The sequence below is a fragment of the Protomyces lactucae-debilis genome (genome assembly GCF_002105105.1).
Source record: "Protomyces lactucae-debilis strain 12-1054 chromosome Unknown BCR37scaffold_4, whole genome shotgun sequence".
Taxonomy (NCBI): domain Eukaryota; kingdom Fungi; phylum Ascomycota; class Taphrinomycetes; order Taphrinales; family Protomycetaceae; genus Protomyces; species Protomyces lactucae-debilis.
In genome coordinates, this window is record NW_024467996.1 from 372,607 (window position 1) to 386,993 (window position 14,387).

Genomic DNA, 14,387 nt, shown 5'->3' on the forward strand with positions numbered 1-14,387 from the left:
TCTATACTCGTTGCTCTACATGCTGAATCTGTTCCTGGCTACGTCATGGCCGACGACGATTATCGACAAACACATCTTCGACCAGCATCATACAAACGCGTCGACATATAGATGAACGTAGCTTCATCAGCCATCAATTCAGCGGTACATTCGCCTACCACAGCAACACAAGCTAACAACACAACAGCTATGGGTATTACGGGGCATTCACGACGACACGCGCATCACACATAGCCGCGCAGGCCACGTCTGTATCCGCCATGCCTCCCCGTTTGTCTTTTACAATCGCTTCAATACCACCCTGACCCTCTCACTATTAAGCACGACACCCTTCCCAAAAGACCGTCGCATCTTCTTACAAAAACGAGGCTTTCGCACAGGTTTGTTGGGTTGGACGGTGGGTGCGCTGTTGGGCGGTACGATAGGCAAGGATATTGAAATCACACCCGCTCAAACAGTCGCGAGTCTTGCAGAAATCCCTCAGACATCTTTATCGTCAAGTGCGCGCACGACGATTGAGGCTGAAGTCAAGACCTATACCTCCTCACAGGATAAACGGGCCCTATCCTTACAAGAGACAAATGTCTGTCACATCCCCTGCAGTTCCGGAGATGGTTACTTTCGAATCCGCATCACGGCTGCGAATGGTGTCCAACAACTCGCTGCAACGTCAACATTCAGAATCCTCTCTAGTTCCCTCAACACTGCTTCACCACGCGGTGCAAACTTGTACCAACTACCTGTTGAATTCGCTGCCTATACAACCGTCAAATCAGCACAAGTTAGTGCATGGGGGTTCTTCTATGCGTGTTTTCCCTTTTTGAAACTAGGCAGTTTGATACCGGGTGGTGGTGCCGTATCACAGCAAATGTTGAATACCCTCTGGCGATGGGCTGGTGGACAAGCGTATTTGGAGGAGAAGAGAGAGGTCTTTAAGGTGGATGAGACATTGGCGAAGGCTGGGGAAGTGAGGGATCGTGTGGATAGAGCGATTCCTTGGTCTGCTGTGGGTGTTCGACGGGCCTTTGATGTGGAGGAGGATCGGAAGCTGGGACGGCAGGGCTATGCAGTGAGATATGCAGCCGTATAGACAGTAATCTAGTTATCCCCTACTAAAATATAGTACTGTACATTGTTTAGTCTGGTGCTGACACGTCGCGTTCAAAACTCCAAAGCGCGACGGAAGCAGCAAACGCTCCATCACCCCATCCATTCAATACACATACGACACAAGATGGCAGACCAGGACGATTTCGCAGGAACAGTCAGCTCACAGTACAAACCCCAAGGTCCCTCCAAGACCATTGAAGAGTATGCGCAACTCGACGCAAACGATGAATCACTCAACAAGTGGAAGGCAAGTCTAGGCATCACCTCCACCACCACTCCCATCATCCTCGACCCTTCAACACCTGCAAAAGTCCTCATTGACTCCATCTCTCTGCATGTCGCTGGCAGACCAGACATTACCGTTCCCTTGAAAGATGCAGCAGCCATCAAGAAACTCAAGGAAACACCCTTTATTGTGAAAGAAGGTGTCGTGTACAGCCTCACCATTCGTTTCAGAGTGCAGCGTGATGTTGTGAGTGGTCTCAAATACCTACAAGTCGTGAAGCGGTCAGGCATTAAGCTTGATTCAGTGGAGGAGATGCTGGGTAGTTATGGCCCTGCTGAACAAATCTATGCGAAACGGCTCGCTGAAGAGGAAGCGCCATCGGGGATGTTGGGTAGGGGCAGGTATGATTGTCGCTCGCGGTTTGTGGATGATGACGGGCATGTCCACCTTGACTTTGACTGGAGCGTCAAGATTGAGAAGGAGTGGAAGGACAAGTGACATGGTCTGCTATAGCCCTCTTATACCCATAACGACAACATAGATCATGAATGCACGGTACGCGCGGTAGTTTTCGACGTCTTATGAAACGAAGCCAGCCAGGCGCAACCTCCTACAAGCACGTCTATAGCTCCTGCTTCAACGTTATGGCACCCAGTCTCACACTCGCAGCAGATGAAGCAAAACTCACACACCTCCTTCAAGAAGCCCATGCACAATGCGCCTTTAGCGATCCAACCGTTGAGATCCGGTATGCAGGCGGATGGGTGCGTGATAAGCTCGTTGAGAAGCCAAGCCACGATATTGACATTGCAGTCAGTTCCCTCTCTGGTCATGCCTTTGCTCAACAATTTGCTGCGTTTCTAGCAAAAGCGCATCCTGACCTCACAACGGGGACGATTGCCAAGATTCAAGCGAATCCAGAGAAGAGTAAGCATTTGGATACAGCAACAGCAAGGTTCCTTGGATTGGAGTTGGATTTTGTGCAGCTACGGACAGAATCGTATGCAGAGTCTGGCGATACACGAACGCCAAGTATCACGGGCGTGGGCACATTACTTGAAGATGCAGAACGACGTGATTGCACCATGAATGCGCTCTACTACAATGTGCATTCAGAGAAAGTGGAAGATCCAACGGGTAGGGGATTGACGGACTTGAAGCGTGGTCTCATCCAGACACCCCTCCCACCGAGACAGACATTCCTCGATGACCCTCTACGTGTCCTGCGATGCGTACGATTTGCAAGTCAATTCGGGTTTGAGATTGAAGAGGGGACCCTCGCGTGTCTGGCAGCAGGAGAAGTGCGCGATGCGCTTGATCGCAAAGTCGTGAGGGAGCGTATCGGTCTTGAAGTGTACAAGATGCTACGGGGTATTGATCCAGCACGCGCACTCAAAACACTTCAATCAAGTGGATTGTATGAAGTTGTCTTTGCGCCGTTGCCAAGTGATGTCTCTACAGCCAATTTCGAAGCACTTGAACGGGCCATGCGCATCTGTCGGGAGGAACCTGCATTGATGCAACACTACGACGCCTATCTCGACGGCAGACTTTGGCTCGCCATTGCCTTGTTACCATACAGAGACGTGCGCATGCCCAAGGATAAACGAGGGTATCAAGATCCCCTTGCATGCGGCATCATTCGAGATCGCCTCAAGCTGACCAATGCGCTCGAATTGCTTTGCAGACAACTATTCCCTGTGTCAGACACAGCAAGCGTCACTGCTGATGCAAGTCGACTGGAGCTTGGCCAGTTAGTGCGCAAGCTCGGCCGCGACTGGCGACTTGTATTGCTGGTTGAGACCTTGGCAACTCAGGAAGCGCGATCCATTGCAGACTTGGAGAAATTGCTGGAACGCATCAAGCAGGAGGGTCTGGAAGATGCGCATACTTTCAAAACGCCCGTCGATGGTAAAAAGATTCGAGCCTTGCTGCTGGCTGCCAAGCAGGATATCAAGCTCATGAGCGTCCTGACAGAGCTTGCAGTGCTTTACCGCATTGAAGACGCGACCATTTGCGAGGAGGACATTCTGACGCGTCTCGAGGCGCATCTTGCCTCATTGCCAAGCAAATCATGATTAAGTCTTGCATTCCCTTATACCAGCATTAAGCATAACATAGAAATAGCATCGAATATCATTTACACGGCCAATGCACCAACAAGTAAAGTCGACTCTGTTGGTTCAACATAAGTGACATTTCGTGCAAGCAGCTGATCTGGCCCTGTATGCGCACAGATGACGACTTGTCCCACCCAGTCCTTGATGGCAGCAGCATGCTGCGCGTCGCTGGAAGGCAGTAGGATCAGTAGATCTGGTGAGATGTGTCTACTGATGTGAATCACACCAGTGCTCGTCTCGTACCGCAAGACATGCGATACTTGACTTTGAAGCTTGCGCATGATTTGACTCGGCACTTCATGTTGTTTGCTATGACTTGGGCAGTAGAGCAAGACGGTGAGGTCATCATTGATGTCTGCTGCGTTCGCCAGCACGCGTAAGACTTCCTCGGGGTCTGAGGCAGCAATGGCAATCTTGCGCCGTTTGCGAGTATTTGGAGAAGAGGAAGCATTGCCTGCATCTGAGGAGAGATGTGTGAGGAGGTAATAGGAGAGACCCAGGAGCAGGGATCCAACGGATGCCCATGCAAGTGTGGTTGCGAGGGGCGAGCGTCGCTTGATGGATGCCGCTGCTTGACCTGGCATGATGATCTAATCTTGTACTGTCTCTTGAGCCCGTCCCCCGGTGCTTGTCCCTTGTCGCTTGTCTCTTGTGTGGTTGCTGCTTCAAGTCGCGAGATTCAGAGCGACAGGAGACAAGAGACAAGAAGCCTCTAGGCTCCAGCTACCTGGACAGCAGACAGAAGGAGAAGGCCATGGCAGACAGTGACGACCAGCAGCAGTCGGAGTATGTCACCCTCGTCTCCTCAGACAGCTTCCACTTCATCATCCACAGGAAAGCAGCCCTCGTCTCCGGCACACTCGCCTCCATGCTCTCGCCCACCTCTCAGTTTGCAGAGTCGCGCACGAATTCCATCACGCTCGAGTCTATCGAAGGGCACATGCTAGAAAAGGTCATTGACTATCTCTATTTCCATGAACGCTACAAGGACGCGAAGGAGGTACCGGAATTTGTGGTGCAGCCAGAGTACGCGCTCAATCTGCTGGTCGCTGCAGACTTCCTAGATGGTATGCCTCTTTCCTGGTCAATGAACAAGCATACTTACTGCATCTAGTGTGAGGGCTCTTCGGTAGATGCCTTGTGGATTGGTGCACCGCTCGATGGGCTGCGTGACGTACCATTGCGTTGCACTAGAGCACGTCCATCTTGATTGCTCTGCGCCGGGAGGCCATCGTTTGCGCAGCATGAAGTCCTGGACAGTTCGTTCGGTCCAGCAGCAGCATTGCGCTTGCTAGTGTCATTGCAGCAAGACTCCCTTCAATCAGACGCATCACTGTCATACCGCCGTCTGCGATTCAAATTACCACCTTCCTCTTCTTCCTCGTCCTCCGCCTCGCCAGCAGGAGCCTGTCCTTGCCTTGCCGTAAATTGCGCAGGCCAATATGGCAACTTGCGCCATGCCTTTTCATCGTGAATCACTGCGACAATCTCGCCTGCCAGCTTATTCTCTCTGGCCTCGAATGCCGCCGTGTCCATGAGTACATACCCACCACGACGGATCCACATCGTATTGCGGAATCGCGGTGGCAGTTCAACCAAGATGCCCTCTGCAGTCGTCGTTCTGACAGTGTAGATGTTATTGCCATTGATCGTCGTTACTTGTGCAATTTGCTGCGATGGTTCCAATGAATCGGGGACTTCTGTCGCCTGCTGCTGGCCCTTCCTGCCCATCGTCCGTCAAGCTCTTCCGCCTCTCACTCAGCTTCACAGGCTTCGTTCCAACTGCTATCGCTACTCGTTGTCTCTTTGCTCGATTTTGACTTTTTTGACTTTCGCGACGACGAGCAAACAAGACCACGCTGCAACCACGCTCTCAACGTGTTCCTCCATGCTATGGCACTCGCAGACAGACTCGCCGAGACTTATTGTCTGACGCAAGTCTATGTCGACCCTCTTCGGCAATCCAGGCCTCTCGTCGTAGCCAGGGCGACAGGAAACATTGACAACACCCATGCAGCTGTGTGCAGCAATGTCTTATTCAGACAAGGCAGGCCGACCTTGTTCTACACCACACAGGGAAGCCGATTGACGCTACAAGCAATTGATGCGAATTGGCCGGCCTCGGTGTTTGACTTTGGCGATGGTATTAGAAATGCAGGTCTACACGACGACAATGGCAATGTCATTGTGCATCTCTTCACGACGAGTCACTTGCTATATACCATGATTTTGACGCCAGAGCAGATTGAGGACCCATCGATCAAGAAGGCAGATGGTTGGATTGCTGAATATGCCGCACCGAGCTTTTCCATTCGGAGTCCACTCTTCATGAAATCCATCAGTCCCACCAGTGTCCTATTCTCCCTTGAAGATGGCGGACTCTTGCGACTCTCCAACAATGGACGTTCCTACAACGAGCATCTCTTTAGTGATTCAAGTTTCTTCAAGTCCTTCAAGAGTATCCTGCCCTGGTCAGGTCGGCCAGCAAATCTCATCATTGCCATGCAAGCATCGCCTAGCAAATCACTTCTCTTCACTCTGAGTGTCGACGCGAAATTGCGGATTTGGCAGCTACAGACCGGGCAACTCATTACCATGCATGATGTATCCGGTGCAGAAGCTTCAGCCTCAGCATACCTGCTCGACCCGGTTCCCATCAATCTGTTGGCTTTACACGAGGATGAAGCCTCATTCATGGTCGTCACCTATTGTCCTCATCAGCCAGGCCTATTCAAAGTCTTTAAGGGCGAGACGGGCTTACAAGAGGTCTTTCAATTTCGTGAAGAAATGCCACGCAATGGTCTATGGCGTGTCTTTGATCTAGCACTGACACACATCTCGGCAGATCAAATGCTGCTGCATGTCCTTTGGAAGTCAGATACCCTTACCCTCGTTCAAGTCGGTGTGGTGAGTTTATCAACAAAGACAGTGGGTTGGTCTTTTGCTGCTGCACCGCCCTTTCAGCGTCCTGCGGAAGCCACTGACAAATTGCTTGAACGTTGGATTTTTCAGCCTTCTCGACTCCCAATCTCAACACTCAAAAGGGCCCTGGCTGCGTCCACCTCGCAAGATGTGTCTCTGGAGCACATCACAAACTTAGCACAAGCGCAACAAGCAGCACGCGAACTGCTATGCAATTCAACCCCCCTTGAAATCGACGAAGACACCGGTGCAGAACTAATAGAGAAGCAAGAAGAAGCCATTCGGCTACAATACCTCAGTCTTGCACAGATTTGTTTGGAGCTAGATCGTCTCGGTAGCGAGCCGCATGCTCTCTGTCGTGCTGAGTCTGGCGAGATTCTTGTCGCTCAATCAGATCGTGTTTCGATTGTGCGACAGGCGAATCCACTTGAACGGCTCGTCGAGGTAGCGCGGATACACAGCGACTTACCGGACATCCGCACAACTTGTCTAGGTCTCTGCAGACTTCTTGGCGAAGTTCAAACGCCGGATGTGGTTGAATCTCTGCACACGGCACTGCGTCGTTATGCGTTCGCAGACCGTACATTGAGTGCCGATGATTTCATGTTTGTTTGCTTTGAGGAAAGCGTCGAGCAGAGTCTCCCGAGACCTGTTGTTTTGGCTATGCAAGAAGCGCCACTTAAGACACACGATTTATTGTCTTTGCTCAACGACATGTTGCCCTTGTTCGTTCTCAAGCTGCGCAGTAGTGTTGTCCCGCAGGGTGTTACAGGCTTCGCGGGCTATGTTGCAGGTCAGCGAGACATGGCAATCAATACACAGCAGACACTTGTTCAGCTCGTGGCGATCTTGCAGTACTATGCCTGTCATGCCACCGAAGCAGACGTCTTTCGTGGCGCTCACCTGTTTGTTAAATACCTGGAAGCGTATAAACGGACAACACTGGTTGTGGAAGCTTGTACGTCCATGTTACAAACAACCGGTACCGATCAGACAGTCTTTGCGGGACTCGCGGAAGCACACAAGGGTGTGGTGCCCTATCGTGATTTGCTTGAACGCATCTTGGTGTTTCTCGTCAGTAGCAATGAGGGTCAATGGGCGGTCACATTCTCAGATTATGCGGGAGCTTCTGCATTCTGCGGTTACCTGGGTGCGCGCGGCAAGCTCCTCCTCGATCAAGCAGAAGACGCTGCCAAAATCTTTGCAAGACTGGGATATCCTCTCGTCGCAGGATCTCCTGCAGCAGCTGAAACCAAGCTCTCTGAGAGACTGGATCGTCGCACACTTGTGGATTATCACTTGCATATTGCACGACTGTTCAGTGCGCGCCATTGCTACGCCCAAGCGCTACGATTCTGTTCGGAAGCTGAATTGGCGTTACGCTTGGCTCCAAATGATGCACAGCACAAGGCCGTTGCGAAGGCCAAGTTCCAGGCAGGCCTGTCTGCTAGCCAATTCGATGAAGCATATCTATGCCTGCCCACGCTCATGACTGCACAACAAGTGGATCCGTTGCGACAATTCCTCACAAGGCTATGTGAGTCTGAACAAGCCAACAAATTGCTACAATACCCCTTCATTGGCCTTCTCGAGGAAGTCGATGATTTGCTTCAAGAAAAAGCCGATGCCATGCTTGCGACACAAACGACACCCGCGTATCATCGTATTCTGTACAGCTGGCGTGTTCAGCATTGCAATTTCCGTGGAGCTGCATGTGCGCTTTATAGGCGGCTGCAGGTGCTTCAGGCGCATGGTCGACATGCTGCATTTGATGTCTCTATGCATTTGGACTTGACAGAGGGCTATCTTACGATTCTCAATGCACTCAGGTGTATGGAGCCTGATGAACAATGGCTGATTGTTGGTTCTCTGGAGTCTGGCACGCATGGCGATGCGCCGTCGCCGCCAAAACGTAAAAAGCAAGATGGGGATGCAGGTATCTCGGGACAGGTGAAGCGCAAGTTACTCAGTTTGCAGGATGTCAGGGAGGAGTACAAGGCAGAGTTGCACAACATGAAAGTACAACTCAATCAGCTCTCGGGTCTGGCCTAGCATATGGCATCCATATACATTAGGTAGCAGACAGTTTGTCCGTCTACATGCACACAATACTCTGAAGAAGGAAGTTTGGAAATCAATTGCAATGAGGTCGTTAAAAAGGAAATATTGGGATCCCTTCACAAGCCCTTCTTTCGGAACTTCAAAGGGATATTGGCGAGTGGATCCTCATTGGCGTGTCCATGAAAGATCTCATCGTGCTTTTTGAAATGCTCGATATCCTCAGGGTGCGACCACGTCGCTTCACTGCCCTCTGGATCATCGGCATGATACTTTTCCACATGGTGCAGGTCGTAAGCAAGCTCAAAATCTTCGTGATGTCCAGCAAAGCCATACGACTTGAGCTGACCACCGCGTTTCTTGAATGCCAACCACTCGTCCAACTGAATCTTGCCATTACGGTCTGTATCGAGTTGCTGCATGACATCGTCCGTCACCTCTGCAACTTTACCCTCGCCGCCTGCAATGGGTTCCATCTGCTCAAACCCACCCGTGATGCCATACAAAGCTGCAATGTCTTGGGGCGTCCAATAGCCAGTAGAATCAAGATCGTGCGTTCTAAAGAAGAACTCGTCATCATAGGAGTCCAAGTGATGCTCATCCCGCATATGCTTGACCTCCCAATGCTCACTGGGTGGGAGAACATCTGGCATCACTGGTGCATTGGCGTGTGCTGCACGTTCAGCTTCCTGAGCGGTGGGCAAGCGACGCTGTTCAGTAGCTGGCTTCGTTATCGCTGCAGGACGTGCACGCTGCATGGAAGGCACATCAATGGCAGAGACGATGCTGAGGGGTGCAAGCAGGATACCCGTCCAGCTGCAAAAGAGGGATGCTTTCATGTCGAATGGTGAAGAGAAAGCTCCAGGCGAGTAGTAAGGGTATAACGAGTGTCTAGAAGGTATGCTCGCGGTTGTGGACCCTGTCTACCTCTGTGAGTATCTGTTGCTCTCTCCGATATCGCGCTTTCGTTGCAACTGACCACGCGACGGATGATCCAGCAGTCACATTCGCAAGGGACAGTAGCTTCAGACATCACTCATCGTCTCATCGTCTTCAGCACGAACACTCCACGTCTCGGCGTCAATGCAGACAGTTGGCTGCACGCTGTTCTCTAGCAGATACATGCCATTTGGAATATCATTGTCATCCGCTCGCTCCAGTCCTTCTTGTAAGGTCGAACAAATACCAGCTTCGACGTGCCGACTTGCTAGTCTCTGCCTTGCAGTATCAACATCGAACTGCACAAGCCAGGTTTCGTCCATGAGTGTAGAAATGCGTTGCCAGGGTTCATCTTTGAGTAGCAGGTAGAGACCTTCCAAGATCACAATATTAGCGTGCCTGGCAATCATGATACCATCAGGTACTGGATCCTTGACTGCATGATCGAACGACGGACACTTGATGTCTGGCAGATTCCTGTAGGTAGAGACTTTGAGTTGCTCAGCAAGCTCCACGACTCCAGCTGCATCAAAGGTGAATGTTGCACCGCGTCGACGCGTACCTTCTCCATCAAGCTGTGACCTGTACAAATGAAATCCGTCTGCTTTATGAGCCTTGTATTCAGAGGAGAATTAAAAGTGTTCATACCCATCCCGACAACGACAGTCTTGTAATGGCTGCGAATACCCTTATCTGGCTCAAGTCCATTCATAAAGTCTGCAAGCTTGTGTGCAAGTGTCGTCTTGCCAGCACCTGGGATACCAGCCAAAGCAATGCAGATGCGCGGTCGAAGCATGCCATTCTCGCGCTGTGCAATGAGGCGTTGGCAGCGTTCAGCAAGGGTGTATACAGCAGTCTCCATCTGTGCGATGAGAGCGTCTTCGAAGAGCAAGTCCTATGCTTATTTGGAGCTAGAGATGAGAAGAGCTGGACACTGAGACAGACCTTTGTTATTCAGAGCATGTACATACAGTAGTGTATAGTAGTGTCTATTAGCACTAGACTGCACTCTCGGATTGACTGGCAGCAGCGCAAGATTTCAGATGGGAACTTTCAAAAGCAGCAAAGGCAGCAGCAGGCTTCAACACGAACAGATTCATCAGCTGTTTGATGGGCAGCAAGGGCAGCATAGGTCTCCACTTCTAGCCAGGGCAGCACTGTTACTTGGGTCCCAGGATAAATTTCATGAGGCAAAGCACATTCCGGCCTATACAATCGACCATAAGGACTACAGCAATGAAGCAAGCATATATCAAAATGTTTCATGACTCTGACTGGCATGCACTGTCTTGCTTCTATCCAGACGAAGCAATCCAAACCTTGCAGCGCTCACTTCTCGGCTGTCATCAACCGCGTCTCTCTTGCAGCTGTGAAAGCTTCTCCTCCAGCTCCTTGATTTGATCCCTCAACTCCAGCAAGATCTCCATATCCGACTCTGCAGCAGGAAGACCCTTTTCCACAACTTTTTGCCAATCTGCCGTTTGCTCATCAATCTCATCTCCCCAATCGTCATCATTGAAGTCGCCTTGATCTGCGACAATGTTACTGTATGCCAGGACACGACTCTCATACAGAGCAATGAGCACCAAGAACGGCCAGTAGAGCAAGAACATGACACGCTTGCTGAGACTGTTGTAGAATCGTTGGCTAAAGACAAGCTCGAAAGGTAGTAGGAAGAGCTCAATCAAGTTCAATGGAGCGCAAAACACATTCTCATCGGGAGCACGAATGAACTCGAGAAGTCTCTGCGTGCGAAGTGCCAAGTATTCATCCACACTGTTTTCATAAACATTCGAGTAGGCTTGTGCGAACAAAGCAACCAGAATACTGCCAAGCATGATGGTACCGATGAGGAAGCTGAAAATGTAGTAGAGAATGATGGCAAAGGAGCCCTTGTAAAAGTCAAAGTCTGGACTGCCAAGTGTTCCTTGGACAATTGTGTGGAGAATACTCTTAAGAGCATCGACCGTTCCATCAGCCTCGTCGAAACCCAGAAAGGCTTGCAGGAAGCCGATAATGACAACAAGAGCAAACCAAGAAAAGGCAATCGTTTCAACAAGCATTGCTTGCAGACAAATGAGCAACAGACCACAAGTCTGGTTCCAGCTTGAAAAGAAGACAAAGAAGCGCATCCACATGATTGGTGACACTGCAGACAGTGTTCGGTAGCTGACGATGATGAGGTGGGACCTTTGATCATGGTCATGCAGGTTGACGGCAACGATACGCAGGATCAAAGCAGCTGTAAAGACACTGTACAGGAACAAGTTCGTTGCCGTCCAGAAACTGAGATAGGCCTTACCTACTTTGTAAGCGCGAGACAGTTCTTCAAGTAGGTAAGAAAGGACAAAGAGCCACATGGCGATCTCCGCTGCATCAATTTCACCAGAATCGTTTGCGGTGTTGATGGTTGCCGTGTACAGAGCAAGAAAGCAGACATTGAAGAACATGGTGATGAGATGCTGGTAGCGCGGCACAGTCACTCGGGAGATTTGGAAGTGTCGCCAAAAGTTGGTAGAGGTGCCTGCCGAGTACGGTGCTACTCTGCTCGAGTCGTCCTCGTCATACTTGACCAGGTAAGCGCCGTTCCAAAGATAGTCCACTACCATTTGGGCATTGTTGCAAGCGACAACGCGGGTGAAGTGAAAGTCCACGGCAGTTTCAAGTGCACTCTTGGGAACAGTATCTTCACCACCTTTGCAGATGGAGTAACGTCGAAGGAGAGCTTCAGAAAGTAAGAAATCAGTATCCGTGATGCGTTCAATTAAACGCTTGGCAATGACTTCTGCAGCAACTTGCCTGAGCGAATTGACGTCTGCATCCGGGAGGTTCGTCACACAAAGCCTCTTGAAGTGCTGAGCACAAAACAGAGTCGCAAATACGACACAGCCAGGCAGCTCTTCTCCAGCCTTTTCACACAAGTCGAGCACGCCTTCAGTAACGATGCGCGACTTTGGATTTGTGATGTGCGACTCTTTGACTTGAATTGGAAGCAGCTCTTGAATCAGGTAGCGAATCTTGCGCGCAATTTGGGTCACTGTGTGAGCATCTGGGCACGAGCGTGTCTCTGCATTGAGCAAAGACTCTCTCTCGCCAGCGTTCATGGCTGCATCCATGACAGAAGAGATGGTTCGTGGGCCAGCTTGTGTCGCGTAGGAGAAATAAATCTCAAACGGTCGCGCCTTTTTCTAAACGAGTCCAAGGCTTCTGTCAAGTCACACAACAGAGCGTCCATGGCGTCAGCGCAACAGGAGGAGATCCTCATCAAGCAAGGCGCAGAGGCTCTCGCCTACAGGACCCTCTACAACGACAAAGTTGCACTCAGGAAGCACAGGCCGAAAAAGACATGGCGGCATCCCACGCTTGACAAAAGGCTCACGCGGCATCGCATCAGGTCGGAAGCGCGCATCTTGGCGCTGTGTAAGGAGCGTGGTATGGCTGTGCCTGAACTCTACCATACAAACGAGCGAACGAGTGATCTATGGATGGAATTCGTTGAGGGTCTGAGTGTGCGCGATCTTGTGATCCAAGCGACGATGGCGAAGGATGAGCATGAGGAAGCGCTCAAGGCGATGATGGCCCGCATTGGCGTCGCCATTGCTAGCTTACACAACGAAAATCTGGTTCATGGCGATTTGACGACAAGTAACCTCATGTGTCGTCAGCCCGCTGGGGCAGAGATTGACCAGGTCGCTGCTATGTTACAAGGTGAGGTGGTCATGATTGACTTTGGACTCGGTGCGACATCGCTTAACATCGAGGACAAGGCCGTGGATCTATATGTCCTCGAGCGGGCCTTCAACAGCACGCACCCAAACTCTGAGTCTCTCTTTGCAGCCGTGCTCGAAGCATACAGCACCCATCAAGTCAAGAGTGTTGATGTCCTCAAACGACTTGCAGAAGTCAGGTTGCGTGGCAGGAAGAGGAGCATGCTTGGCTAAGGAGGCTACGCTTTAGTAATTGTAGAAACCCTTGCCGCTCTTTTTGCCCATCCATCCGGCATCGACCATTTTACCAAGCAAAATGGCCGGTCTGTACTTGCTGTCACCAGTCTCTCCGTAGAGAACTCGCATAATGCTCAAGCAAGTATCGAGACCGATAAAGTCTGCGAGTGCTAGAGGGCCCATGGGCATCGAGCACCCATTCTTCATAATGTTGTCGATATCCTCTGCCTTGCCAACACCAGTCTCGAGGGCAACGATTGCCTCATTCAGGTAAGGCATCAGCAGTCTGTTGGCGAGGAAACCAGGAGAGTCGACACTGCGAGAGGCAAGCTTGCCCATCTTGGCACCAAATGCCAAAGCAGTCTCGAGCGTCTCATTTGAGGTTTGCAGACCAGTAATCACCTCAATGCCTTTCATGACCGGGACTGGGTTCATGAGATGGAAGCCAATGACACGGTCTTCTGCACCTTTGGCTGCATGTGCGATCTTTGTGATGCTGATGGAACTCGTGTTGGTGGCAAGGACCGCATGCTTTGGCAAGGACTCTGCCAGCCGCCGGAAGACCTCAAACTTGAGCGAAGGAATCTCAGGAATCGCTTCGACCAGGAAATCAACATCCTTGAAGCCATGCTCAACGTCTGTGGAAAACTTGACTCGTTCGCGCGTCTTGGCCGCATCAGCCTCGGTGATTTTGCCCTTCCCAATGTCCTTTTGCAGTAGCTTCTCCATGAAACTCTGCCCCTTTGACAAAGCTGCTTCTGACGCATCCACCAAGGTCACAGGAGTTTTGGCAACACCGGCAATGACGAGGGCGATGCCGAGACCCATCTGGCCTCCACCGAGTACACCTGCATGGGCGACATCGCGCGAGAGACGAGCAGAAGTCGCGAATAAGCGAACACAACGCATTGAGCTTGAGCTAGATCGCAACATGTTTCAAGATGTAGCTGTAGATTTAGTCGCTCGAGGCTTTGCCATTGACTTTCCGGCGTGTGGACCGTCGGCGATTCCGGGGAAGCAATTCAGATGGGCAGCAAGCATGTGAGAAGAAGCAGAGGAGCGATCAAG

At 51.0% G+C, this 14,387-nt stretch overlaps 12 protein-coding genes across 12 annotated transcripts; 6 read left to right on the forward strand and 6 right to left on the reverse strand.

Annotated features, from left to right (window-relative positions):
- The first annotated feature begins 7 nt into the window (after positions 1 to 7).
- BCR37DRAFT_377278 (uncharacterized protein) lies at positions 8 to 1,150 on the forward strand. The gene is made up of 2 exons (XM_040868777.1): positions 8 to 144; positions 188 to 1,150. The coding sequence occupies exons 1-2, from the start codon at positions 112 to 114 to the stop codon at positions 1,088 to 1,090; spliced, it is 936 nt and encodes a 311-aa protein (XP_040727075.1). The 5' UTR covers positions 8 to 111; the 3' UTR covers positions 1,091 to 1,150.
- Positions 1,151 to 1,234: 84 nt separating this feature from the next.
- BCR37DRAFT_344627 (rho-gdp dissociation inhibitor) lies at positions 1,235 to 1,834 on the forward strand (the record flags this gene model as incomplete). Its single annotated transcript, XM_040867574.1, has 1 exon — positions 1,235 to 1,834. One exon carries the CDS (start codon positions 1,235 to 1,237, stop codon positions 1,832 to 1,834), a length of 600 nt encoding a protein of 199 aa, XP_040727076.1.
- Positions 1,835 to 1,998: 164 nt separating this feature from the next.
- Positions 1,999 to 3,482, forward strand: BCR37DRAFT_377279 (uncharacterized protein). The gene has a single exon (XM_040868778.1). It carries the CDS (start codon positions 2,422 to 2,424, stop codon positions 3,412 to 3,414), a length of 993 nt encoding a protein of 330 aa, XP_040727077.1. The 5' UTR covers positions 1,999 to 2,421; the 3' UTR covers positions 3,415 to 3,482.
- BCR37DRAFT_243291 (uncharacterized protein) lies at positions 3,446 to 4,120 on the reverse strand. Its single transcript, XM_040866571.1, has one exon. It carries the CDS (start codon positions 4,038 to 4,040, stop codon positions 3,477 to 3,479), a length of 564 nt encoding a protein of 187 aa, XP_040727078.1. The 5' UTR covers positions 4,041 to 4,120; the 3' UTR covers positions 3,446 to 3,476.
- Positions 4,083 to 4,622, forward strand: BCR37DRAFT_377283 (elongin-C). Its single transcript, XM_040868779.1, has one exon. It carries the CDS (start codon positions 4,211 to 4,213, stop codon positions 4,568 to 4,570), a length of 360 nt encoding a protein of 119 aa, XP_040727079.1. The 5' UTR covers positions 4,083 to 4,210; the 3' UTR covers positions 4,571 to 4,622.
- A 151-nt stretch (positions 4,623 to 4,773) lies between these two features.
- On the reverse strand, positions 4,774 to 5,187 carry BCR37DRAFT_391367 (uncharacterized protein; the record flags this gene model as incomplete). Its single annotated transcript, XM_040871000.1, has 1 exon — positions 4,774 to 5,187. The coding sequence occupies one exon, from the start codon at positions 5,185 to 5,187 to the stop codon at positions 4,774 to 4,776; it is 414 nt and encodes a 137-aa protein (XP_040727080.1).
- Positions 5,188 to 5,349: 162 nt separating this feature from the next.
- On the forward strand, positions 5,350 to 8,430 carry BCR37DRAFT_391368 (nucleoporin Nup120/160-domain-containing protein; the record flags this gene model as incomplete). Its single annotated transcript, XM_040871001.1, has 1 exon — positions 5,350 to 8,430. The coding sequence occupies one exon, from the start codon at positions 5,350 to 5,352 to the stop codon at positions 8,428 to 8,430; it is 3,081 nt and encodes a 1,026-aa protein (XP_040727081.1).
- Positions 8,431 to 8,555: 125 nt separating this feature from the next.
- BCR37DRAFT_344413 (uncharacterized protein) lies at positions 8,556 to 9,089 on the reverse strand (the record flags this gene model as incomplete). The annotated part of the gene is made up of 1 exon (XM_040867562.1): positions 8,556 to 9,089. The coding sequence occupies one exon, from the start codon at positions 9,087 to 9,089 to the stop codon at positions 8,556 to 8,558; it is 534 nt and encodes a 177-aa protein (XP_040727082.1).
- Positions 9,090 to 9,461: 372 nt separating this feature from the next.
- Positions 9,462 to 10,237, reverse strand: BCR37DRAFT_391370 (P-loop containing nucleoside triphosphate hydrolase protein; the record flags this gene model as incomplete). The annotated part of the gene is made up of 2 exons (XM_040871002.1): positions 9,462 to 9,976; positions 10,024 to 10,237. The coding sequence occupies 2 exons, from the start codon at positions 10,235 to 10,237 to the stop codon at positions 9,462 to 9,464; spliced, it is 729 nt and encodes a 242-aa protein (XP_040727083.1).
- A 308-nt stretch (positions 10,238 to 10,545) lies between these two features.
- Positions 10,546 to 12,665, reverse strand: BCR37DRAFT_377292 (uncharacterized protein). The gene has a single exon (XM_040868780.1). It carries the CDS (start codon positions 12,489 to 12,491, stop codon positions 10,722 to 10,724), a length of 1,770 nt encoding a protein of 589 aa, XP_040727084.1. The 5' UTR covers positions 12,492 to 12,665; the 3' UTR covers positions 10,546 to 10,721.
- BCR37DRAFT_407576 (serine/threonine protein kinase) lies at positions 12,609 to 13,468 on the forward strand (the record flags this gene model as incomplete). Its single annotated transcript, XM_040872121.1, has 1 exon — positions 12,609 to 13,468. One exon carries the CDS (start codon positions 12,609 to 12,611, stop codon positions 13,314 to 13,316), a length of 708 nt encoding a protein of 235 aa, XP_040727085.1. The 3' UTR covers positions 13,317 to 13,468.
- BCR37DRAFT_243720 (3-hydroxyacyl-CoA dehydrogenase) lies at positions 13,059 to 14,386 on the reverse strand. Its single transcript, XM_040866573.1, has 2 exons — positions 13,257 to 14,386; positions 13,059 to 13,157 (listed from the first exon to the last, which is right to left on the reverse strand). The coding sequence occupies exon 1, from the start codon at positions 14,250 to 14,252 to the stop codon at positions 13,329 to 13,331; it is 924 nt and encodes a 307-aa protein (XP_040727086.1). The 5' UTR covers positions 14,253 to 14,386; the 3' UTR covers positions 13,059 to 13,157; positions 13,257 to 13,328.
- Position 14,387: the final 1 nt, after the last annotated feature.

What these genes read in the sequence shown, in the direction of transcription:
- BCR37DRAFT_243720 (XM_040866573.1), bottom strand. Translation starts at nt 14,252, where the DNA reads ATGTTGCGATCTAGCTCAAGCTCAATGCGTTGTGTTCGCTTATTCGCG.
- BCR37DRAFT_377292 (XM_040868780.1), bottom strand. Translation starts at nt 12,491, where the DNA reads ATGGATGCAGCCATGAACGCTGGCGAGAGAGAGTCTTTGCTCAATGCA.
- BCR37DRAFT_377283 (XM_040868779.1), top strand. Translation starts at nt 4,211, where the DNA reads ATGGCAGACAGTGACGACCAGCAGCAGTCGGAGTATGTCACCCTCGTC.
- BCR37DRAFT_377278 (XM_040868777.1), top strand. Translation starts at nt 112, where the DNA reads ATGAACGTAGCTTCATCAGCCATCAATTCAGCG. An exon ending in CATCAGCCATCAATTCAGCG is followed by an intron (nt 145 to 187) that starts GTACATTCGCCT and finishes ACAACACAACAG; the next exon opens with CTATGGGTATTACGGGGCAT.
- BCR37DRAFT_377279 (XM_040868778.1), top strand. Translation starts at nt 2,422, where the DNA reads ATGAATGCGCTCTACTACAATGTGCATTCAGAGAAAGTGGAAGATCCA.
- BCR37DRAFT_243291 (XM_040866571.1), bottom strand. Translation starts at nt 4,040, where the DNA reads ATGCCAGGTCAAGCAGCGGCATCCATCAAGCGACGCTCGCCCCTCGCA.